The sequence below is a fragment of the Echeneis naucrates genome, chromosome 4, assembly GCF_900963305.1.
Source record: "Echeneis naucrates chromosome 4, fEcheNa1.1, whole genome shotgun sequence".
NCBI lineage: Eukaryota > Metazoa > Chordata > Actinopteri > Carangiformes > Echeneidae > Echeneis > Echeneis naucrates.
Genome location: NC_042514.1, coordinates 5,400,515 through 5,426,175, shown reverse-complemented (window position 1 = coordinate 5,426,175; position 25,661 = coordinate 5,400,515). Strand labels below are relative to the sequence as shown.

Sequence of the window (25,661 nt, the reverse complement as noted above, 5' to 3'; positions counted from 1 at the left end):
AGGAAGCAGAAGTACCCAGAGGGAACCCGTACAGAGAGAACAAGCAAACTCCACACGGAAAGGCCCCAGACCCTGGAACCGAACCCAGAACCTTCCATCTTGTGAGACCACAGAATGGTCTAGTGATTTCTGGAAGTGTGTTAACTCACACTTCCAGAAAAGCCAGTTTTGCTAGCGTGTGTATTGTTGTTGAAATAAACTGAAATAAAGATTCCTGATTGATGCGCCTTGTCAGAAAAGAACTGCGAATGAAAATCACAACTGAGTTTTGCCAATTATCTGTGTGTCATTCGTCTGTCTGTCTGTCGCTGTGTGTTCTGTTTTAGTCTTCAACCACAATTATTTCATGTGTCATTCATCCATCAGTCTGGGACGTCCTCACCTGTCTTTGACGAAGGCGGTACTTGTGTAATGGCTGAAAAGCCACCAGAAGTCACTGGGGCAAAAACACATCAGTTAATCAGAATGACAACACTTGATACGCTCTGACGCGCCAGCCCTCCAGGTGTTAAAGGTGACGGTGCAGACCTGTTTAGGAGGCATATGTGGCATGCAGCAACACCCATCCCCCTCCCTGATCTCAGCCCTTATGTGACCAATCAGATTCCCGTTTGTTTAGGCACATTTCACTATTTCCTTCTGAACCTGACCTACAGGTTTGAGTGTCCAGGTGGCGCGCCAACAATTCTCCATCAGCCCATGGACTTATTGTGCTACGATTACAGACTCAATGAGCTGCATAAGCATTTTTCTGTCATAGAAAATAATTAGGACCAATCAAAAACCTGCTTAACTTGGCCCTTTGACTGAGCTTCGGTGCATTTAAACAACACACTCCTGGAAGTTTCTGTTTCACGGTACATTCCGACATTTTCAGATTTTATGAAGAGAGTGAAATTGGGAAAGAGTGAAATGTACGTCTTTGGCCGTCACATCATGGAGCTGTGGGTGCTTGTTTGTGACTTCACCTCTGTGAATTACCAACAGTGACGTTCTCTTCTTGCCTCTGGGCAAAGCGAAGTTCAGACACGCAGGCTCACTGCTGATTGGTTTGGCGTGATCCAAACATCTGTGAAAAGCCTGTGGAGAAGGTGCGTGTGTGTGTGTGTGCGTGTTTGTGTGTGTGTGTGTGTGTGTGTGTGTGCGTGTTTGTGTGTGTGTGTGTGTGTGTGTGTGTGAGAGGAGTGGGGGTCCTGACGTCACCCCAGGCAGCACAGAAGCTAGTAGTCATGCACGAAACATGTGCTTTTACTTGTACAGACAAAAAGTTACGGCGGAAATGCACTTCACGGTGTGTGTTAGTGTGTGTCACTGCAGTCCAGGTGGTGTCCCGTCTCAGTGAGTCATGATGTTTTCACACCAAGGCCAGGAGAGCTCACATATACCTCGACACAAAGAAAACCTCATGCTCCACCAGAAGGGCCAAATTTTCAAATGTGCAAAAACCACATTGAATCTATTGAGCTGGATTCAGCAGACCAGTCCACAGCGTCCTTCCTAATCCTCCCTGGTGTGCCGTGCTCTCCATCCCAAATCAAAAACATTCACCATCGCTGGCTGCTCAGCTTTCATTTGTAAAATATCTTCACGTTAATCCGGGCCCCTCCACAGCATTTCTGTGGCTGAGCATTAAGAGAAAGCACACATGGAACATCAGGGGAGGATATTGAAAACACTCAATTACACTCTTGAATCACTTGCTGAGTGGTTTGGGTGGGAGATGGCCACATTCGTACTGCGAGAGTGTCCAGAAGGCTTGGATCTGAACGGAGCTGAGATGTGGTTCGCATTTAAGATGAAGGACAGGCTTTTACTGCGCTGCTTTTAGAAAGAGAATAACTTACAGCTACAACCTCATATTTTCATTGCATTAAGAACATTAAGGTGTCTGCTGGGTTGATTTAAAGTGAAAGATTCAAATGAACTGCGGGTGTTTTCTTCATCACAAAAAAACATTGAGGCAAATTGGCCATTAATTTACACAGGAATAAAAATGACCGAGATGAAACAGGCAGTCGGGAATTTAGTATAAAATCCAACTAGTTTAATCTGAATCCATACGTCTGCTTCAGTGATTTGATGGCAAGAAAAGCTGAAGAAAACCAGTTACTGAAGTTTAGCTAATTTGCACTCAGTCCTCTGATATTCACATGAACGCACAGCAGCTAATCTAGTCTGGATTATTATGAAGCCGCTGCTCCTGTTTTCACTGCAAAACAACAGCGTCCAACAGTCAAACAACAACAGTACAAATCCTTTCCTTCCAACTCCACTGCATTGTTGTCCCTCTGGAAGGCAGCCAGGCACCGAGCAGAAGCTGATTACAGACTGATTACAGATTACAGTTGTTCCACACAGATCACCTGTCCAACCAAAAAACAGTAGCTGCGATATCTCCTCCTCATCCTGTCCTTTTATTTCCCCTCTCTAGCTGTCTCTTCCTGTCCCGTCCACAGGACGGGGGACGTTTCAGTTGTGGATCAGCTCTGCAGGGACACTGTGGACAGCTGCTGCTCACATCAGCAATTTTCTGCACATTGTACTTATTTAACAGCTTTAGCCCCAATAAAACCTGATTGGAGAAATTAGTGGGGCACTTAAACTCATCCTGATGTGCTTTTTGTTTTTTAAGGCAAAAGGAGCAGATGCTTTGAATTAAAAACTTTTGTTTTATGATGCATTGACAGGAGGATTTATCAAAAGGTCTTAGTTCCAGTACTCCCAAACGAATAACAATTTGTTATGAAACACAACTTTTGCAGCAACAGTGAAGTCAACAATGCATCAAACCACCTCTGTCACATCATCCCAACAACATGGATTTATTATCCCAGTAGCACATTCCCGCCTGGAATTACACTTTTGTGGTTGAGCAACAGCCAGAAGACACAGATGAGATGGGCAGTAACACTCAGGTATGCATCAGAACAACACAACAAGAGAAATTAAGTGTAATGGGAGCTGATGCCAGCAGTATCTGAAGTGATGCCATATTGTTGCGGTGGTGTTGATGCTGTCATTTCATTTGTCAAGTTTTGGTTGTTTCTCACCGATAGATGATAAATTTCCTAGAAAGTTATTTAAACATGAGTAAACTTTTCAGGCTTTATCCTGTTTTTGTGAATCACCGGGAGAGGAACCCTCACACTCAAACCGTTAATGTCTTTGCCTGTTTTCCTCCAAACACTCTCTGTCTGCTTTGATCAAACTCAAACATCGAGTGCGTTGGACTCAGAGTTCGCTGAGTCCACTGCTCATAAACTTAACACACAATTTTCTTTCTCCTGCCTCGAAGAGTTTCAATCATGCCATATAGCCAAATACAGGTACCATCAGGTCACTGTAAACTCTAATTCCAGTATCTTTGTTTGTGTCTATTTTTTTGACACATTATGATCTCTATTTGTTTTTAACTTTCCAGGGGTCAGTCATTACTCTGAAACATCGATGTGCGCTGCTGGACAATTAGCTCTCATAGTAATATTGTGACGGTGGAGTGCTCCTTCGTTCATGTCTTCTTTATCAATCAAATTCTCACTCCCTCTACTTTGCATTTCACTCTCTCTCATCATTCCAATACACACCCTCTTAAAGAGTGTGTCAGATGCTGTGTGCCAGCAGAACTCTTTGTCCACTGGCAGGAGGTTAAATGTGGAAACAGGTCCGGGGCTCCTCGCTCTCCTGTTTACTCTCTGCCTTTCTGTGAAAACCCAGCAACCCAAATAAGGATATCAGTGAGTGAGTGAGGTGCAGCAGCCAGGCCATTCCTCCCCAAAGAGCTTGGATGGGGGGTTTGATAGGGTGGAGTGTGTGTCTGAGGGAGTGATAATCAGGGAGTCAGGATGGAGTGGACACAGAGTGGTGAGTGGAAGGATGAAAGGATGGAGGATGGAGAGAAAGGATGGCTAGAAGGAGGGAGGGTGAGAACATGGGAGGAGGCTTGGGGGTGAGGCCGGAGGCAGGTTCTGTTGCGGTTTAAATAACTACCCATATAGGGCTCAACTCTCCATCCCTGCTCACAGCTCCTTCTGTCTCACTCCCTCTGTCTCTCCCTCTCTGTCTCTCTATCTTTCCCTGTTTCTCTGCAGCTTTTGTTGAACTCGCGGCTCTCACCAGCTCTGAATCTCTTCCATCGCACTGCAACAAGAGACAAGGGACCTTCTGAAGCTGCCTTTTACCATCTCAGGAAGGAGAATACAATCCAGCAACCGCCACCATGGAGGCCATCAAGAAGAAGATGCAAATGCTGAAACTGGACAAGGAGAACGCCATCGACCGAGCCGAGCAGGCGGAGACGGACAAGAAGGCGGCAGAAGATAAATGTAAACAGGTGAGAGTGAAAAAGCAAGACAAAGGGGAGTTGGAAGGGTCAGTGTCAAAAGCAGTTATATTGTCAAAGTACAAGTTGTGTTTATGATCAGGCACGAACAAACCTACATGTCTATAGAAAGAGAAAATGGGTAATCAACAGCAACACAAGCAACAAAGAAACCTCACCATGACTAGTAAAACTAAGTCCACTGCGTAATAAAAAATGTTCAATGTTCTCAGAGAAACACGGAGATCCAGTGTGTTTCCCTTTAAGGTTTTTCTCTTCATCCATTTGTTACAACAGCGATACCATACCAGACATACCTTTAAGGAACCAGGCTGTAGACCCTTCACATTCATTTACACTACATTCCTCACAGCGAATTTACTTTTTGATTTCTTATCACAGATTTGGAGTATTTCTATTTTCTGCCAGACCTGAAATAAATCTAACAGATGTTTGTAACATTATGTGAAACACACACCACTCCCTAAACTGCCAAGCATAACAGTCTCGGGATAAGCTCAGGTTCAGCTTTATGTTCAGCATGTTAGTTAGTTCAGTTAGAGCTATTGATAATCGCACCAAGTTTTCCTCAACATAGACGTCAGAGTCGTCACAGCACAAAGGTCAAAAAACAAACAAAAAAAAAGGGTATCAACAGGAGCTGAATTTGGGAACAACAGATGAGTGTTAAAGATGTTTACAGAGAGGCCCAAACAGAGCACCATTATCCAGGTGATGAGACCACCCAGAGTCAGGGTTTGGTCAGCAGGGAGAAAAAGTGGCCTCTCTTCCTCCAGGGCCAGCATCTGTCTGAGCGGACGTCAGTCATAAAGTTTGTCACACAGGGGGCAGATTGAACACACGCACAGACACACACACACACACGCACGCTGTCCCAGGCCTCTGTGTATTCTGACTGATAACAGCTGTATTTTTAGACACCAGGAGAGAATGACAGTGTGGAATTCAGTGGGATTATCAGAAGTGCTTTATGGGCTCAGAGGGGAGCACTGATTAGGGGGAGTACTTAACCCTGTGAGTGTGTATGCATGGTTGTGTGTAAAAATGTGGATTAGACTCTGCATACCAGAGTTCTTGTCATGAGAAACTGATAGTAAACCATTACCAGTTAAATGTTTCCAACCATCATAAACAAAATTAGACTCCCAAATAAGCAACAGTTGTTTTATCAGCAGCTTGAATTTAAACAGCCTGGCTTCACAAACGTCCCATTGGGCCAAACTGTTATTTAAAGGCACGCTGAAAACCCAGGAGTTATGATCCGTATAATAAAATCAAATTTGAAAAAGCATACTCTCAGCAGAGACAGTGTGAAGTGTTGTGGACTAACTGCTTGTTGTGTTGCAGCTGGAGGAGGAGCTGCTGGACCTGCAGAAGAAGATGAAGCAGACAGAAGATGAACTGGACAAATTCTCTGAGGGCCTGAAAGACGCTCAGGATAAACTGGAACTGTCTGAGAAGAAAGCTGCAGATGTGAGTGAGGGGCCACACACTTACACACCCTGGGGGGTGGGGGGGCGAGGCTTAGACTCAGTTTACTCGACTGAAACTGTCCATGATAAAATAATGATGCAGTCATGATAATTCCTTTTGATTTGGATATTAACTAGAAGTTGCTGTTGTTTTCATTCATTCCTTTTTCCGACGCCCACACACACACATTATCATAACACTACTGAAAACTGGGACCTATTTATTCCACAGCTGGACAGTTTCAAAGTCAGCGCCAGCTTTGGGTTGACTTTGATCCGATATGATCCACTGTGCATGATTTGGGAACTTCAGAGACTGTTACATTCCTGTGCAACCACTCCTGAAAGATGAGCACATGGATAAACTGTAACCATCATCATCATTATCCCTGTTGATAACCTGTCTTCATGCTTTTACTCCAAATTCCATATTGGGTTTCATCCTTCACATTCAAGTCAGCTCTGAAGGCTCTCGAGCCTTCTGTATTTAAGTAAATATAAACACCTCTGATAGATTGTAGCATGACAAAATTACAGATGTATTATTTTGCATTTTATTTGTATGCATCCTATGATGATCAGCATGGATACAATTCACCTCCCACGCAGATTTACTCAAATACTGTAGGCCTCCCACAGTAGTCCAAATTTTCTTCACTGGCGAAGCGGTTTCTGACCACAGTCCACCTGGGAAATTCAGATTTATTTGCGATTGGACAAAAGTCCACAGCTAGTGGTCCCCCCCCCCCCCCGCCTGCGGACCTCAGGTCTCCTCTTTCTTTGTTCTGAAGTGATTTCTTCAGTGGAGGAAAATCTGAAAGCTCTCTTTCACCTGAACTCTGCGTGCTGCGCTGTCAGCTTGCATGTGTGTGGAACAGTTGAAAAAGAGAAAGTCAAACTCACGAACATCCCAAATTATCAGACTAATACAAAACTGAAAATAGAAGCACAGGCAACAGCACACACAGCTTTGTTTTATGCCAAGAAGTTATTGTTCCCGTATGTCTTAACATGAAAAACTGTTTAAAATGGTTTATTTCTCTTTAGCTAAACTTGAAACTGTAGGACTCTTTGTACAACCTGTGCCGAAGAAGACTGTGTCTTCTTCATCAGTCCAAAACTAGTTCTCTAAATCTGAAAGAATATGTGTGTGTACACATAAATTATTCTAGTAAATATAGCGAAACATTAAAAAGACAGATCTTCTGAGATTAATTAACTGCTGCTGGGAAAAAACAGAGTATATCTAACATTTCTGGCAGCAACACACAAATCACACCATTGTATATCTGTCAGTGGTGGCTCATTAGCATTTGAGCATGTGTGCACAGTTGTGTGTGATTACGTTGTGCGTCTGAGTTTCTGTGGAATGTGGATGAGAAAAAGAAAGAGAAAGAGGATTTATCAGAAATCTGAATACATGAACAGCGTCAAATAAAATCCAGGAGGCCATTCCACAGAGGTTAGGCCTACTGAGAAAGAAGAGAGAGAGGCATCATGAAAAAAAAAACAACAAACGCTCAAAGCTTCCACCCAGATGTGGTATTGTTTGAGTCTTGTGGAGGATATCCCCGGGAAATGCACTGTTGTACTACACACAAAGAGAAGGGAAGTGTCTGACATACAGACACAGAGTCAAAAGCTGAGACACGCTGGATTATCCTCACACGGTGATTAAATAAACTCTGAGAATAGTTCTGAGAAAACCTCACATGCGAAGTGGGTCAAGTGGGCCCCTGGAAGAATTGTTAAAGTTATGAGGCTTGAGGCTGACTCGGTGCAGCCTTCACTCCTGGCTGAGTACGTAAAGACTTTAGGAAAGAGCAAGCATATTCACCACGACACATTTCCAGTGAAGTCTTCAGTTTCTCACAGCTGTGCAGCCAGCGTAGCTTTTCTGATGTGTGTCCATGAATTCCCCTCCACCAGTCACTCATTAGAGGCAGCAGTCGAGCCATTACACATCTGAATTCACACAGAGAGAAGAGACTGAGAACCTGGAGGGGGCTGGGAAAGTACAACAGTGAGCCGAACCCCCCCGACAAGCCGGCAGTTATGATTCACAGGGACAGACCTACACCGTGGACTGGTAGGTCCCCTGCTAGCTCAGGTCTGTCTTTGGGTCAAATACTGGATCAGAAAGATGAAGGCGGCAGGAACCATGTTGTCTTAATGCAGGTGTTGGTAGCAACGTTCACCACAGCGATAGTGACTGTGTTGGCTGCACTGTGTCGACTGGTCGGAAGAGAAAGCAAAGAGCACGCGGCGGGTGGTGGTGGTGGTGTAGGGGGGGGGGGTGCTCTGGTATGTGAAGAATGTAGCCAAGGCAAACAGAAAGCCCCACACTCCTGTGTCTAATGAAATCTATGCTTTTAGCCTTTCCGGAGCAAAGGGGCAAATCTAGGAATCAATCAACAGATGTAAAAGTTGGACTTTATCTGCGCCGATCCTGAACAGGGCTGAGCTCAGAACTCAGCCAAAAATATTTGCTCTCAGGGCCGACAGTGTGTGTGTAGGGGGAAAAAAATGAAGGTAAACAAGGGCAGGGCTGGAAGGAAAACATAAAAGATGGAGCGTAAATTTGAATTACACCCACACAATGGACATCAACGTCTCTCTGCCGGCACTGATGGTGTTTGTTTGCTGACTTCCCCGAGACAAACTTCAACACAGTTCTCCCAAAATAGAAACATTTATGACGAGCATTGATCATGTGGAGATTGATTAGAACGACAAAGTGTCTCCCTCACTGTATGGTAATGTGGTTCGTTTACTGCAAGCAGCATTCATTCCCTGATCAAATGTCAACATGGAGTCTAGGCAAACATATTTTGAGATACTGCTGACACAAAAACTCCACAAAGTGATGCCCTGAAAAACAAGTTCCACCAAAATACATGTTCTTACAATACCTGAAATAACAATAACAGGAGTAAAATATGATGGAGACGGCCGTGTTGTCTTATCTGCACGGGAGGACAGAAACATCTCACAGTCTGGAGGTTGGTCCAGTACAGCACCAAGACCACCTTAAGACTGTACTACAGATGTTTCTTCTCTGTCCTGCTCGAGACAGCGATCTCCACAAACTGCCAGCCTTTCTCACAAAAAACTTTCAGAAAATGTTATCCAGAATTCAATTCGTCCTTCATCAACAGAAACGGACAACCACACGTGTAAAATGGTGCAGAAGAGGACAGGATGGGTTTGAACATTTCTGTGAATGAGTCTCCAACATTAGTATTAGCCTACTTTATTTCTCCCTGATTCACAAATTTAAGCCTGTTCCCTTAGTAACAACAGCAACGAACCAACTTGACCTTCGGTTGGTTTAACAAAGAGGTGACGTTCTGTTCTCAGACTATTGTTGGTTGACAATAGACAAATCTTGTCTAGCAGCAATCCAACCTTTTGAAAGTGCATGACTCTGTGGTTTGGAACAAATAAAAAATCCATCCGTCCAATATCTATCCCGCCTGTCCGTCAGGACTGCGGAGGGCCGGAGCCGATCCCAGTTGACTTTGGGCTAAGGCCAGGTTCACCCTGGACAGGTCACCAGTCTGTCAGAGAGCCGTCGGATGGAGACGAACCAAACCAGACCATTCACGCTCAGTCTGATTTTAAAGTAAACTAAACATGCCCCACACAGGCACACAAACTGAAAGGCCCCCCAGAGCTCAGGTTTTCATTAGAGACCAACGCCTCGCACTGTCGCACAACGACACCCACAAATGAATCAAATGAAATGACATGAGCTGCTCAGATTTTATAGACCACAACTGAAACAGCCTCAATGAAATAAACTCCAACGCGACAAAAAATAAATGCACAAATAAAATAAGCCTGAGAAAGGAGATTTGAAGACTGAATGAAGTTTTGAACGGTTGAAGTCTAAAAACTGTGGGTTGCTGCGCTTTTGCAATGACTAACTACCCATCTTGGTTTTTTTTTTTTTTTTTTTGCAGTCAGTCAGTTACACACACACACACACACACACACACACACACGCACAGCATGCCCCGCCCCCTCTGACGTCACCTCCCCCCTCCTCCGCCGCAGTCTGGCTCTCTCCACTCGCTCCGCCGCGCAGCTCCGCCAAACCTCCTCCACAGGCTCAGAGTCCGGACCAAACACTGCCACATTCCCGGGGACACCTTTTTTCCACACACCGCTCATGAGCTTTACATTCCCACTGACCAGAAGAAACATCTGGGAAACACCTGGACGCTCTTACTTCCTGGTTATATAACTTTTTTTTTGTTGTTGTTGTTGTTGTTGCACTTGAACGAATCCTTTTTACAATCCAAAGACTTTGGCCCCGGACGGACATCCATTTTTTCCCGTTCTCCTTCCTTTAAAAAAAAAAAAAAAGTCTTATTATTAATTTTTATTCTAACAATAGACCAAACAAAAAGGGGGAAGCAGCAGCCTGCGTTTATTTTGATTTGCACAAGCCCAAAGTAGTCTTAACTGTGTGTGTACTTTTTTTTTAATTTTTTTTTTTTGACGTGTAGTCTTAAATTAAGTGTTAAAACAGTGAAGATGGCAGGTATGAACTCTCTGGATGCTGTGAAGAGGAAGATTCAGTGTTTGCAGCAGCAGGCCGACGAGGCAGAGGACCGAGCTCAGGTCCTACAAAGAGAGCTGGACAGTGAACGGGAGCTCCGAGAGAAAGTGAGATAATCCAGTCCTCTCTGTTTTATATCCTCTGTCCTTCCTTCACTTTCCACCTCAGGCATGGTTTAAAAAAGAAAGTACATGATGTGAAGCTCTTTTTCTCATGTCATTGATTCATTCGCAGGCGTGATTGTGCCACAATGCAAGGCGTTGGTCTCTAACGCAAAAAAAAAAAAAAAAGTTTGGATTCCTGCAGGTCTTTGCGCATGCTCAGTGCTGTCTGAGTAACAGGCCTGTGCTGAAACTGTGCTGAGAATAATCTGGACCACGTAGACAGCATTGACCCTATTGTGGAAAAATTGAGTTTACCCATCAGACTCACTGATCAAATCACTTCTTATCAATATGCATCGTGTTATTGTCCATCGACTGGGCTGTGCTGTGTGTGATTGTAGCTTCTTATTGCCCATTACTCACATCAGTGGGATCTTTTTTTTTTTTTTTTTTTAAATCCTGCTGCTAAATTCACTTTTCACACTTGCTCAGTAGCACTTCAGCAGGAGGGATGTGTGCCAGCAGCAGCTGCATGCTGGACCGTCTAATCACACCATGTCTCCACAGATGATTGGAAAATAGAGGGCAGAGTTACAAGTATGGCTACTCTGTTATTAGAGATTCAAAAGACTGTTCCCTTTTCAGTCAGAGCTCAAACTATTAGTCACTAAATTGATTTGCGGCTCAACAGAAAATCTAAATGGAAACAATTTAGGTCATTATTTGATTGTGAAAGACTTATTTTCATTCCTACTTTGAGATTAAAATATTAAGATTTCGTACTTATCTGCAAGTCATAATGGCAAAAAAATGACTAATTCCAGCTCAGGTTTTTTATTTTTAGTCTTCCATGGTTGTAATCGGAATGTCTTTGTCATTCGGTTTGACAAAAAGAGACACACAAGGACATCACTGTGGGGAATTTGTTTGCTGACAGTTTACAGACCAAACTGTTAATCAGTGGGATTAATCAGTGATGAATGGCTGAATAATTCGTGTCCACAACCCTGTTATGTGTTTACATTTTAGCACACTATATCGGCAGCAGTTGCACAACCAGGCGTGTCATTAGCACGAGCCATTGCTGAACTTCCACAAACGTCCTGCGTCTCGCGCTTCAAGCATGAAAGTTTGGGAGTGACTCATCTGTGTCTTCTATGTACTTGCCCAGCTCGGTTACCTGTCTCTCTCCAGGCTCAACCCACATCCGACTGTTAAAGCTTCACACATAAAAGAGGTAGAAAGTGTGTTTTTAAAAAAAAAAAAAAAACATCACAGGAAAGGTAACAATCTTGACCTGTTTCACATGTTGCTTTATGGCATATGGTGCCGTCTTCCTTTGCATAGGAGCCTGTTAATGACAGGACATGTAGAAAGATTCAAGGCGAGTGGAAGGGGAAGGTGTGGCTGTAAAGATATGTCAGCTGAGATGATGAAAGAAGCAGGCCTGCTGTTGGACTGCCTGTTAGGTAAAAGGGCACCTTTTTAATTTGACTACTGGGCCTTTGCTCAGATTGGTTCTGTTCACATCAGGAACATTCATGTTTCACATCTAAACAGTTACAGCCTGTAACTTTGATGGCATTGAATGATTGGGACATCTGAATACACATTACGTAATGGGATGTTCTGTTCTTCACTCCTCTATAAAGGTTTGCTCTCTTCAGTGATATATTTCTGTCAGACCTGCAGCCATAAAATAAATCAAGTTTAAAGACATTAAAGTGGGAATAGTAAATAGGATCGTAAGTTATCTGGTAAATCAGGTTATTGTGTCATTTCCTGTCATTTACGTTGGGGCAGGTGTGAGTATATTATCTGCTCAGTTTTACATCCATGAGCTGGTAGTCAGAAAGGATTTCAACAACTGGACTTCTATTCTTAATGTGATCAATTCAGCATTTGAAAAGCAGAACTCTTATTCACAACAGCTTATTTTAGCACATTGGCATTCTAACATTTGCTAACCACCACTAAGGCCTATCTACTTGACATTGTAGCAGCATTTGACATATTTCATGCATTTGCAGATGTTAAATTAGAGATGGTAACACATTTCTAAGATGTCTATCAAACTGGTTACAATCCGTTGAAATGTTCTTTAAGCAGATATAATTTTAATGCTTTGATTAGCATTCTCAACAGCTGTTATGTGCCAGTATCCTGTTGCAGATATTTCACAGTACAAGTTATGTTAACTACTGCATAGATAAGCATTTAAAAAGACCTTAAATCTGCATATAACTGCATTCTCCTGTGCTATAAACTCATTATGTGTGCGTGTGCTACTTGTAAATGCCACATGTAGGGGTTTGAAACAGTACCCTGCAGATAAGTTGATGAAGCGCTCCCGTTTCATTCTCGCCATCTTTAATGTGTAAAAATCCGTTTCAGCTGTAACACTTTTTACTTCATCTGCACTCTAAGTCGAACAGAGCAGCGAGGTTGTTTGGCGAGGTTGCTGTTGGCCCATATGTGAACAATTAGGCCAACCTGGAGCTACTCCTTGGCACAAAAACTCTTTCATAGTACCACAGGGAGATCAAAACAGGAATTTCAAAGAGCGTGTTAATATAATGAATCACCGTTAGAAAATGTGGAGGAAACAAACAATAAATAGATCAAACAAAACATGGCCACGCTTCTCCCTCAAAAGTGACACTAATGTGATTTCGAATGTGGTTCTTGAGACATTGCTCAAGTGCTCAATAATGCTTTAAGGCTCTGTGAGATTACACAGACATGAGATAGTCTTTAAATACTCACTTGACCTGCTCAAATGTGTTTTATTTAGAGCCATTATTCTCAATGAGCTGTTCAATTTTCACAGCAGTCATGCAGTTATATGGTTTGGTGGTTGAAGGTTTAGTGCTGAGGAAGGCCAAAGATCATTTGTACTTGATTAACACCTCTGACAGCTCTCTAAGCAACATGGTTGAACTAACGTGGCTGGTTTTTAAAATTTAAGATATTATTATTTTTTTTTTTATCTTTGATAATTCTTTTTTTCTTTTTCTGTTTTTATAATTTCAATAATTTTATGTTTCTTCTTTAATGGAACCCCCCCCCACCCCCCGCCATCCCCAAAGTTATTTCCTTTTTTGAGGCTGAAGTGTTTGCTGTGTATGTCTATGTTGTCCTCACAAAACAAAAAGGTTTCCATGGTGATATTAAGCGCACTCACCTAACATGCAGAAACAGAGTTTGTGGTGCACTGAGCTACAGCTAAAAGTAGATTAAAAAGGGAAGTAGGACTCAAACCTCCTCCAAAGTATTGGCTTTGGGAAGACCGTCCCTCCCAGGATGCCGTCTGCCGACTCTGATCCGGCACTTCCTGTGCTGCTACTCCAAGCACTTCCTGTCCCTGAGCTCCAGCCCTGATCAACAGGAAGATTAGTGTGGGGTTAACTTTATGTTTCTACAGTAGTTTAATGGTGATTCCAGTTAAGTGTTGCTTAACTTAAGCGAATATCAGACAAAATGGAAATGTTTTCGTACATCTGACATCTCATATTGACAGCTACACGTTCCCAAATTAAACTAAAGGCAGCGTCTGTTTGTTGATTTGCGAGCTCAGTGGGATTGAACGTTTTCTGCTTTCACAGTCGAAAAGATTGGGTGGAAAGAATTACTTCCTGGTGTCGCTGTTTTCTTTGGACTGTGTCTCTGGGAATAGCTCAACTTTCCAGATATAACTGCCACATGTGGATACTTCTTGGCAGACGCTGGCATTCTGGGGAACACGTTACCATGTTACTGGCTTGTGGTTTAGCTGATGATGTGGGCCAAGGTTGTGGGTCGTAGCTCTGAGTTGAATATATTTTTACAGCACAGCTAAATTAGCTATAATGCCATGAAGTGGCATGTAGAAGGGGAAATGAGCAGCTTCTTTAGAACGTGGCAGTGTGTGAACCATTTCAAATCCCAACACATTTTTTAATGGCTGCAGATTTTAGCGAGACAGTTTTAGGATCTCTGCGTCTATTAGCAAGTCATTGCTAGAACCGGGGGGTGGAAATGGAATTTGTTTAGCCTGAAAGAACTGTATAAACTTTTACTGGAAGGATATTTGCTTGACCTGTGGGTAGTTAACCTGCTGTGTCATTTACCAGAGACCACACAATTCAACACCTTTTCTGTTTTCCAAAATGTCATGAAGAGTTATGTACATTTTTAAAAAATTCAGTTCCTGACATACTTTGTGCATTCCTGTCATTTGACAAATGGGTTTCAGCCAAATATTTAGCCTGACCTCAGGACAGTGCTTGACCTTAAGCCGCAAACCGACACCCCAGTATTTGTGTTAAAGTAAAGATAAATACTCTAGTAAACAAGCAATATTTCACGCAGACAGAGCTCATTGTGACATTTGGCAGGTGGTGAAATGGCCCTCATTTACGTATCTTACCTCTTGTCAGGCCATCTTTATACTGCATCTTTGCATGCCAGATCTTTATGGGAGAAGATTGGACACACTTGCAGACACGCATTCACACTGAGAGTAGCACCAGTGTCAGGAATAACTTATCCTGAACCCCAACAGCATTGTGCAGCTCATTAGCCCACTGCCCTGGAATCAGCCAGTAATTAGATTCCACTTTCCCTCGTCCTTGATCCCATCTCTGATGCGTGTAATACACTCAGGTATTTCTTAAGTCAGTCCCAGTAGAGCTGTTCTGTATCTTCAAGTCACAATGTAGGTTGTTTACTGGGCGTGTGGAGGCAAATGAACCGTAAGAGAGTCAAACTGTGACACAAGGAGTCCTGCAGGCATATACAATACATTGTCGTGATGCAGTCACTCTGTTTAAGGAGATTTAGATGAGAAAATTGATAGCACCAGGTTCTCTTTACAGTAAACATGGAGCTAGAGCCTCCAGCTAGTTAGCTATCTATGTAGCTGCATTAAAGGTGATCTAACTTTAATGCACATAAAATGGCATTTTTACTTTTTCTACTTTTTGCACAGATGCCTGTAGCTTTCCTGGGATATCGATGTGAATGCTCTTGGCAAGAAAATGTTGAACTGTTGCCACTGTGGCTAAATGTCTTTTTGCAAGGCACAAAGTGGTGAAAGGGATCTGCTAAGTAGCCATAAATTAAAAGAATAACATTCACTTCTTATAAAGGTCTGGTGTTACACATTTACCAAGCTTGATAACAGGAGGACTTCAGTATCATTTACTTCTATATGCGTTTGTGCATGCTCTGCCACAATCTTACTGACACTCCAACACAAGCCTTCTCCATAGTTTGTTTTACCATATAAGGCTGTGCGCGTCCCTGGCAGCCTGGGAATGCAAAGTGGGTGCTGAAGGAGGGGGCATGGCCACAGAGAGAGCGAGAGAGAGCGAGAGAGAGAGAGAGAGAATACCGGCTCTGACAGAAAGAACAATCAAAGGGAGGAAATGAAAGGATGTCGATCTGCTTACTTCCTGTCACCTTTTTTCAAGATCCTCATTTCTGAAGTCACGCTGGTATCTAGTTTTAATAAAGTCGTTCGACTTGGTAGTTCTCATTCCTTGTGGCGTTACCGTCACGTCAGTTGTTTTTTGTTTTTCTTTGCTTTTTAAACTGGTATCAGTGCTCAGTACTTTCCCAGCAGCTTCTGTAGCATTACTTAAATGATTTTGTGACACTGCAGAAGGGAGAGTATTCTCAGCAGCACCTTCATGATTTACAGGAAACACTCTAGACTTTTTTTGGTCATGGCTCAGTGAATTAGTGGCATGAGAGTATATACTGTACTTTAACTTGCCACAAGGCTTTCTGTGTCAATAAGGGAATCCCCCTCGCCCTGTGAGTGTGAATATCTGATGTCAGGTTTCCCACATTTGATTGTGAGCACAGATCTATCACCATCAAATTGGTATACCAGCTCAGACTTCACTTTTTGTGTTTGATTGTTGCTTAACAACAAACCTTTTACTGGGCAGGAAACTGGTTGCTGGCTGATAATTATGTGTGTGTGTGTGTGTGTGTGTGGATGTGATTTTTTTTTTTTTTTTTGGGGGGGGGTGAGATTGACAGAATGAATGTCTGTTTGCATGTTTGAAGAGTTTGTGTGTCTGGCTCTGGGAGTGCATTACAGCATCTGATGTCCCCGAGTAGCTGACCTGAGGTTCATGAATAGTGTGTTTGTTTGTGTGCAGACGGCGTTCTTCGCAGCACATAATTTCACCCAGGACTCAGGAAGTAACTATATCTGTTATTTCAGGCTCCAGTTTAATTCAGATCAACATTTCTCATCCCCCAGATGTAGTGCAGACAGATACAGCGTGGAGGACATCGCTAATAAGATTTCAAGCTGTTGCGACCGATTTATGACTTTTTATTCATTCTGTGCCAGGTTAGGTTTTCCTTTGTCAAATGCTGGTTGTTTTAAGACACGTCAACGCAAGTTCTACAGATATTTCCTGTCTCATATCAGTGGCCTCCCCTGGCAGCTCTGGGTGCAGTAGGGCAGGACCTGGGAGAGGACTGAACTGAGGGCGGGGGGGCAGGGCAAGAGAGAAAAAGAGAGGTGGAAAGTCTGACTGGCCAGTCAGCAGTTTAACATGACGGGGAGATGACATGGAGAAAATCTTAAAAATGAAAATGAGGCTGCTGCCAGCTACCAACAGGCAGGAAACCATGCCTTCATTTCCTGAAATATTGAGTCTATGAGAGAATGGAAGAGTGGCCTGAATGGAGGTCTATTTATTCTCAGCACAAACAGACTCAAAAACTCTTTTTTCCAATGAGCTTTCCGAAGTGTCTGCTTCTCCGTGCAGAGCTACATTTCCTCTTCATTGTCATGCCTTGCTCTTTTACTAACTTTAAGCTGCCAAATATGCAGCAGACTGACTTGCCTACCTATAAAAATGACTGTTGATCTGACTTCTGGACTGAATGACAAGCTAATGAGTCACTGACCTACTAACTGCTGCCTCGCAACTCTGCACAGAATAATGTCTGTTTGAAGAAATCCTCAGCTGCTTCAGTTCAGGGACAGGGGCTAAACTTGCGTGAGTGTTCTGGGTTTGGATGAGTGGTTCAGTATTGCAGAAGTGCAGTTCTGTGGTGCCTTCTGGTCGTAAACTTGGGTCGCTGTTGTAGCTTTTGTATGAAAACTGAGTTTGGCCTGTTTTCACTTTGAATGTGGCTCCCTCGGAGGTGGTGGTTGGATAAACTCTCTGGCCAACAGAGAGGAAATGCCTGTATAGTTGTCTGTTTGCTTTCTTTTTCCTCCCTCTGCCTTTGTTTACCAAGGGCAGATGAGAAGAAGCCCATTTGTCCTCACATTTGCATTCACAGTCACCGGAAATTGAGTCTTTGCAAGCATGTCATTTAAATGTGAACTCTCGATCGTTGGACATTAACAAGGATTATACTTACAAGCCAGACTCAGTGTTTCATCAGAGACTGTTTACTGTAGGTATGAGACCCCCCTGCTGTCTCTATGCCAGCTATTGATTTATGAAACGTGAATGACCCCAGAGACAGCATGATAGCAAAAGAATCTTAGTTGCACAGTTCTCAGTATCTGTTGTACCATTGCTTGCTTTAAATATGATATAGTAACATTATCTTGTAGAATGTTGTACATATATTTATTTAAAGTACATTAGCAGGTTTGGGAGAAAATCGTGTGGCTGTTGACTGAGCTGAGTGATCTGAGAAGTCCTCAGCTCCTTCAGTGAGATTGAACTTTAACCTCCTTAATGGCTGCAGCAATACAGAAAATGCAGACTGTGCAGACAAGTAGACACGCTCAATTAATGGATACATTTAGTCACATTTAGCATTAACAGACGTACAAAAAAGCAAATGAACTAGAAGACACGTGAATTCAAACCGTAAAGAGTAACGCTGGTCATATAGGAGCCCCTTGCTGATTAGTACACTGAAGTTCAACCGTATGTGCTGTGTATGCACTCAACACAAGTCTGCCAGTTGTGGGTCATTTTCTCTGTTCAGCTGTCTGTGCATCTGTTCATATTTTTTGCCTGACTGTGACTTTTTTTTTCTCCCCCACTGCCCTCGCTGTCTTTGTCTTCCTGTTTTAAGGAGGGCGACAGGGGGATGGGAAGACCAGTTTGGATGATTTAAAGTCATATTAATGAAGGACTAAGCTTCTTTCTTCTCCGCTTTTTTTCCCTTCCTCTTAGGCGGAGGGTGATGTAGCAGCTCTGAACCGTAGGATCCAACTGGTGGAGGAGGAGTTGGACCGAGCCCAGGAGAGGCTGGCCACAGCGCTGCAGAAGCTGGAGGAGGCTGAGAAGGCTGCAGATGAGAGCGAGAGGTCAGGAGAAATCACATTACAATAGTATTCAGTCTAATATTCAAATTATTGCAGTTGTTTATTTGCAACAATCTGTCTGACTATCTATCTATCTATCTAACTATTCAGAGGGATGAAGGTGATTGAGAACCGAGCGATGAAGGACGAGGAGAAAATGGAGATTCAGGAGATGCAGCTTAAGGAGGCCAAACACATTGCAGAGGAGGCTGACCGCAAATATGAGGAGGTGAGCAGAAAATCTGACCCTCCTATATCAGGATGAACTCCAGTAGTCAGCCATTTTCTTAGTCTGAAAGTCCTTCCCCTCATGTTTCTCACCCTAGGTTGCTCGTAAGCTGGTGATCCTGGAGGGAGAGCTGGAGAGAGCTGAGGAGAGGGCCGAGCTTTCTGAATGGTAAATCTAACCAACCCCTAAAATGCAACAACACTATTGGCACTCCCATTTGCCCTCACCTGTTTCCTTTCTCCGTCAGAACCAAACACTTGTGTTTATCTCTGCAGTAAAGCCAGTGACCTTGAGGAAGAGCTGAAAAATGTGACCAACAACCTCAAGTCCTTAGAAGCCCAGTCTGAGAAGGTGAGAGTGACAAGTGAATGGCGTGACTGAATCTCCTGATCCAAATATACTGTCACGTTTAGAGTAAATATTTCATTTTCAGGCTCCCCTGTGTGGTTTTCTGCACAGGAAAATGTGACAGCCTGTAGCCAACCTTCATATTGTCGCTAGTAATGTTAACGATATGTTATGCCTGTGCAGAAGGCTAGGCCCAAATTATGGAGCAAAACCACTTGTTTATCAGGTTGGGATGCCTTCGCTGACTTACTTGTAATGTACATCGATGGTGCAACATTTTTTATCAGAACAGAATACAGCTAAGATCTTACGCTGACTTACACTGCGGCTGTTTTCATTCACACACAAACAACCTAAATATATACAACAGTACATTCTGAACACCAGGTCTGGCATCAGTATATACTCATTTCCACTTTCCTGGCCCTGTCATTTGGGCCGTTCTCAGGACGCAGTCGGATGGTAATTTCAGTGACTGTGAGGGGATAACACAACACCAAAGTATTGTTTCAGTCCATCTTCATTATAGTTGTGTATCATCAGGCATCTACTTACAAACCTGACCTTTTATTTTCTCCTCAGGTTGTTTAGATGAAAACCTGTAGGTATCAAGAGTCCACGACTGGGCCTCCTTCATTGTTTTAAACATATGTTTGCGCACGTTCTCAAAGTGCATGATAAATGAGCCACTGTTTTTACATTCAGAGTTAATGGCAATAGGTGTTTCTGTGTATGGGAAGCAGCGGCCGGCAGAGACCTGCAGAGTATTCCTCCCCAGGCACAGACAGGCAGCATGACAGCATGCCAGGCTTACCACGTGACTGCTCTCCTCTATCCTGTGTGCCTTCGCTCTGTTCAGTCAGGGCTGCCATGGTTGACATCACAGCTCAACTTGTTCTCAGGAAACACAGACACCTCTTTTGTGCATCAGCGTCCCTTTTTTTTTTTACCTAATTTCTGGAAGGGAGTGGTTCTTTTACTTAGTTAGAATTACTATCTGTGGACAATGAGACAGTTAGTGTGTGTGTGTGTGTGTGTGTGTGTGTGTGTGTGTGTGTGTGTGTGTGTGTGTGTGTGTGTGTGTGTGAGTGTGTGTGTGTGTGTGTGTGAGTGTGAGAGCACGTGTGAGCATGTATTTGTACAGCTGCCTCTAATTGGATAACATTAATTATCTGTGTCCCTGTGTGTCAACAGTACTCAGAAAAAGAGGACAAGTATGAGGAGGAGATCAAAGTCCTGACTGACAAACTGAAGGAGGTGAGATTCTGACTCTGGCATTTTTCTATAAACACGTCCTGCATGCTCTGCATGCTTTTGGAGTCTGACAACAAATGCTACTTTTTAATGCAGTGGACATTACAATTAAGTTGTGGTCTCTTAGCTGAATATGGGCAGGAACCCTGGTTGGATCTCATCCCCCATACTCTCCATTTCCCGCTCTCCCATCCCATTCCCAGAAGATAATCTTCTGACTGTCCATTATCACAGTAAACTGTAATCAGTGAACTGATGATTTTAACTGTTCATTCGTTTTTACCATGAATTGTTAGGCGCATGAATTCAAAAAATAAATGTAAAACGTGTCATTAAGTTAAACCTGCACTGTACCAGTCAAGTGTGCTGCATGTATTGGTGAAAAGCCTGCCATGAACAGTGTGACATCCTATGTCTGTTTCCTCTCAGGCTGAAACCCGTGCAGAGTTTGCAGAGAGGACAGTGGCCAAACTGGAAAAATCCATCGATGATCTGGAAGGTATGAGCCCAACGATACTCCTAATTTATACACATTTTATATACATTTGTTGGGGATTTGTTACTATAATTAGGCTTTCATTAGTATCACTTCTCTTTGAAAACACATAAAAGCCGGTTGTCCAGGATTACACTTAGTGTCAATAAATTAGGACACGTGTTTGTTACTGAGCCACTAATAGATAGTTAAGCATAGTTTCCCGAAGGCCGACAGCTAACTCCAGTCATAATAGGGCCAAAATCTTATTGCAGAAATGCACAGTGATACAGTTCAGTTTGACATGGATCCCAGAAGGGGTGTCCTATTTCAGCATCACTGAAAATATGGTCTGTGCAAAGGAAAGGGTTCCTTGCCAAATCTGTGTAGAGTCTTCACCTAAGACAAGCTAATGATAGACCTTTCTGAAGGACAACTACTCCATGTCAGGGATGTTGCAGAGAGGACAGAATGTGCTCGCATGTGTTTAGGTCTGCATTATTTAGCTGTTGGACCGCAGGCAAACTGAGTTTATGGAGTTAGTGCAGCAGTTTAATGAGACATCCAGGACTCGCACAGCAAAAGAACTGCAAACATAATTAGATGTTCATCATTATTTCTTCCAAGCAATGTCTGCATCTTAAAACAGCCTGACATATATATATTTTTTTGTCTTCTCCTTCCTCCCTCTGCTCTCTGCCTCCGCCTCTCTCTTGTTCTTGTCCTGCTTTTGGCTTGTTTGTGTCGCTGCTGTCCTTGACACCTGCCTGTACTTCCTGTCGACCTCTGACCTCCAGATGAGTTGTATGCTCAGAAGCTGAAGTACAAAGCCATTAGTGAGGAGCTGGACCATGCCCTCAATGACATGACATCTCTGTAGATGCTCTGGCATCTGTTGTCTCTCTGCTTCTCATCCCCCTGTCTTCTTCTGAATGTTGGGACTCATTGTCTTCTCTCTGTGGATTATATGTGCCTTCTGTCCAGCTTACTATGCAAAAAATATAATTAAAAACTTGACTTCTTTCCTACTTTGCAGCTTTTGTCTCTGTTCTTCATAAGCCATATTTTCATATAGCTTGCTATGTGCTATGCTGTTAATCATGCACTTTTTATTTGTGTGATTAGGTGACCGATATTTTAATGTTTTACAATTGGTTGTTACTGCACATTGTCCATCTGATTTTCATTTATGGAAGGTGAGCTCTTCTAGTGAGATTTACTTATGTTTTGGTGTGAATTAATGCAGATTTCAATCCCCTTAGACCCTTACACACTCTGGTTTTCGATAATTTCTGATATTAATTTCCCAAGTGTGTCCATGAAGTACACACTGATATCAACACCATTTACACAAGGTAACATCTAAAGCAGTGGCTGATTCCTTGTTGCACACAAGTCCTCCAGGACATCCATATTTTACTAACAGTCGTCTAGCAAAGAATACAAGTCAGCAGTTCATGCATGAAAGGCACTGCGGTGTGGTTGAATTTTGCATGTGGCACAATTTAACCAAAGTAGTTATGCAAACCATCTGTCCAATAAAACAGCGCTCTGTGCAGTTTTTCAAGAGAGGCTGTTGGACAAACCTGTGAAAGGGAATGAATCAGCATGACAACACGTTTGCGAGCGTGCTGTTATTACTGACGGCTGAAGGTTCACCATGTTGCTTTTTCTTCTTCTCTCCAGATAAACTATCACATGCCAAAGAGGAGAACCTGGGCATGCACCAAGTCCTGGATCAGACCCTGCAGGAATTGAACAGCTTATAAACACTCAAGAGAGGAAACTGGAGAGGATGAGATCGTCATGTAACATTCCATTCAATGTTCGACTCCATTCCACATTTCGGGCTGTAAAATCTTTATTCCCTCACATAATAGGGGGATTAACTTAATGCTTGTCCCTTGATGTTTTTTTTAAAGGCACAACTTTCTTTCTCTCTTTTTTCTTTTTTTTTTCTTTTTTTTTTTTTTTGATGGGAAGTCATTTTCATACCATCACTTATTTTTCAATCTCCAGCTGTGATTGCAGAAATAATTTTTGACCACTCATTTAGAAAGATCTGGCAAAGAACCTCCAATTTGGTCACTCAACCACTTAAACTGGTTCAATTTTACATTTTATGTCCACATGCATTAAGCATTTGTCTAATTTTATGGATACACAGGCTACAGATGGTATTGGGTTTCTCTCAGTCTACATTAGTGTGGCTCTGAAATGCCACCCAGTGGTGATATGAAGTCAGCAGTTTTCTAAATCTGTCTTTATGCAGCATGAAGGCCAAACGTACAGGTGAACTTACGGAAAGGTTTAATTCATACATTTAACCATTTAAAGTCAAGGCACATTCTCAGTCACGGTAGACTTATTTGCATTTAATTAAAAAGTAATGCCTCCTCTGCCTGATCATCCTGACGCTGAAAGCGTGCAGGACATTTACAGTTCATCGTTCTTCTTCTGCTCTTTGTGGTGCAGGAATCAGCGCGGTATCCAGGCCATGAGGTGAATTTCTAATCTGCAGTACCTTTCCTTAAGCGTAACCTGATCGGCAACACCTTCATTGCCAACAATATGCCATAATGTAGCCAATATTTACTAGATTTACAATACATTGTATTACATGAGTGAGCTAAACCCCAAACCACTGGAAGCTCAGTTAAGTTTTGTCAACCATGGATACTTATTGTATATAGTAGAATAATGTTAGGTATGTAAGAAGTTGTATTTTTGATTCTCTTTTTTTTTTTTTTTTTTTTTTTTGGCGGGGGGGTTGTTTCCTTTACACCACTTCTTTTTTTTGCCAGGGGAACTCTCAAGACCAAAGAACACACATAAGACAGACAATAAACTCTTGAAATGTTTTATTTTTGTTTGTGATGGTCATCATGGTTTCATCTGGTGCCACGGCCATGAAGAGTGCCTCACATTTGATCGAGGCCATTTTGAAATATTACGTTCGTCACCCCCCTCTAAGTCAATCTAATAAATGTTTTACAGAAATCACGACTCCTCTGAGTTTCTAAGCATTTTGATGACTACAAAACATGCCTCACTTCATCAACAGCGAATAGGCTAAAGTGCTTCATCAAATCTTTGTCATAGATATGACGTACAAAACCATCTAAGCATATGGGAGTGTCTGTAGCTCAGCCTAACTCATACAGCTTTTTCCCTCCCCGATTAGGCCCCACAGGGCAAATTACATTTCACTCCACGTGATCAAGGTACAAAGGGGGGCGACTTCTCACTCAATAAATGTTAAGAGGGTATAAGCAGTCACACAACAAATCATGAAGTGTGAGTCTCAGACTCATTCATCCATGGTCCTTATTACTCCCTGTTCTTGGTGTACCACTTCATTTCAGCTCAGGAATATTTCCGCCTGAACGCGCAGCCTAGATGGACAAGAACAAACATTTATAGTATAAAATGACTGGTAGTCAAAAGTATAAACTCTTGACTGGTAGTGTGTAAATATAGATAGCTCACCAGCAGTTAATTTGCATTTCCCTCCTTGTGGCTGGCAGAGGATCAAAGAGCAGCCCCCACAAGGTACCACCGTCTGGGCATGGCTGAAGATGGTGGTGATCCTGTAGCAGCCTGGAGAGTGGAGAGCGTCTACATTATAAATAATCGACACATATTGGAATATCAGTCAGCAAAATGGGGGGGTGGGGGTGTAGGTGTCCACGGTCCTCACCCACGCATTTGACATCCATGAAGTAAGAGTTGGGTGTCTGCACCAGCCTCTTCTTCTTATGTCTTCTCCTCTCCTCAGCCAAACTGGGCTTCAGCAAATCCTTGGCCAACTGCCAATGAGATTTCTACATTAAATGGTTTAATCAACTTTATATGTCTTTGCTTATCAATAACATGATGAGGAAATGATGGTCTCTTTATTGTTTTGATTAAACCCTAATGCCCCCTGCAGTCTGATGAATGAATTGCTGGTTAGGGTTAGAAACAGACATGTCTGGACAAGCCTGGGCATCTTCCCAACCTGTCAGAAATCAGTGTCCTGCATTATGGCCATATCTTATTTATGTGTTTAGGTATTTTCATGCATTAGCTGATGAAATCCCTCCCATTTTATTTCCAAATTGTTATGTTTATCAGTAACACATTTTCCAAGCATCTTTCTGTCATCTAAGATAGAACCACAACTTCTAAACAGAAGAAACAAGAAAAAAATATTTAGAAATGTGAAAAGTTTTACTTACAGGCATTTTTGATCAGGAGTGTCGAGGTTTTCTTCCAAATGGAGAACAACAAAGTAAAATGTGACCTGCAGAGATGTGTCTCTTTGTCCAAAGTCACAGTTTGTTATTTGTCTAATGACATGTACTGGTTGTCAGGAGCTGGAAGAAACCGAGGAGGAGGGATTTTCTCTTTAGGGGAGGTGCAACAGAAAACAGTGACTGCCAATAATAGCAGCATATAATTAATGAATAATAAGCATAATTCTTACATGTATACATATTTAAGCTTGAAAAATCTAAAATGATAATGGATTGTTCAGCTATTGGGAAGTAAATTAAAGGATCAGGCTCTTCATCTTTTTTGAAGACATTGTCTCTGCATCTTGTTTTCAG

General features: G+C 42.6%; 2 protein-coding genes across 6 annotated transcripts; one reads left to right on the top strand and one right to left on the bottom strand.

Annotated features, from left to right (window-relative positions):
• The first annotated feature begins 4,009 nt into the window (after positions 1-4,009).
• On the top strand, positions 4,010-24,072 carry tpm4a (tropomyosin 4a). 5 transcript variants are annotated; one of them, XM_029500887.1, is made up of 9 exons: positions 4,010-4,330; positions 5,687-5,812; positions 18,633-18,766; positions 18,875-18,992; positions 19,090-19,160; positions 19,268-19,343; positions 20,535-20,597; positions 21,024-21,093; positions 21,867-22,739. In XM_029500887.1, exons 1-9 carry the CDS (start codon positions 4,217-4,219, stop codon positions 21,947-21,949), a joined length of 855 nt encoding a protein of 284 aa, XP_029356747.1. In that variant the 5' UTR covers positions 4,010-4,216; the 3' UTR covers positions 21,950-22,739. The 5 variants fall into 5 exon arrangements, with proteins under 5 accessions (XP_029356747.1, XP_029356746.1, XP_029356749.1 ...); XM_029500886.1 differs by lacking the exon at positions 21,867-22,739 and adding an exon at positions 22,756-24,072 and having other exon boundaries at positions 4,011-4,330; XM_029500889.1 differs by lacking the exons at positions 4,010-4,330; positions 5,687-5,812 and adding an exon at positions 9,896-10,485 and having other exon boundaries at positions 21,867-22,733.
• On the bottom strand, positions 23,806-25,441 carry LOC115042580 (40S ribosomal protein S27-like). Its single transcript, XM_029500891.1, has 4 exons — positions 25,290-25,441; positions 24,770-24,878; positions 24,559-24,669; positions 23,806-24,464 (listed from the first exon to the last, which is right to left on the bottom strand). The coding sequence occupies exons 1-4, from the start codon at positions 25,293-25,295 to the stop codon at positions 24,436-24,438; spliced, it is 255 nt and encodes an 84-aa protein (XP_029356751.1). The 5' UTR covers positions 25,296-25,441; the 3' UTR covers positions 23,806-24,435.
• Between the last annotated feature and the right edge of the window lie 220 nt (positions 25,442-25,661).

Bases quoted from the DNA above. Each gene is read 5' to 3' on its own strand.
- tpm4a (XM_029500886.1), top strand. From the start codon at position 4,217: ATGGAGGCCATCAAGAAGAAGATGCAAATGCTGAAACTGGACAAGGAG. The intron at 5,813-18,632 runs GTGAGTGAGGGG...CCTTCCTCTTAG, and splicing joins CTGAGAAGAAAGCTGCAGAT to GCGGAGGGTGATGTAGCAGC. The intron at 21,094-22,755 runs GTATGAGCCCAA...TCTTCTCTCCAG, and splicing joins ATCCATCGATGATCTGGAAG to ATAAACTATCACATGCCAAA.
- LOC115042580 (XM_029500891.1), bottom strand. The intron at 24,670-24,769 runs GTGAGGACCGTG...TCCACTCTCCAG, and splicing joins CATGGATGTCAAATGCGTGG to GCTGCTACAGGATCACCACC. The intron at 24,465-24,558 runs GTGAGCTATCTA...TTGTCCATCTAG, and splicing joins GAAATGCAAATTAACTGCTG to GCTGCGCGTTCAGGCGGAAA.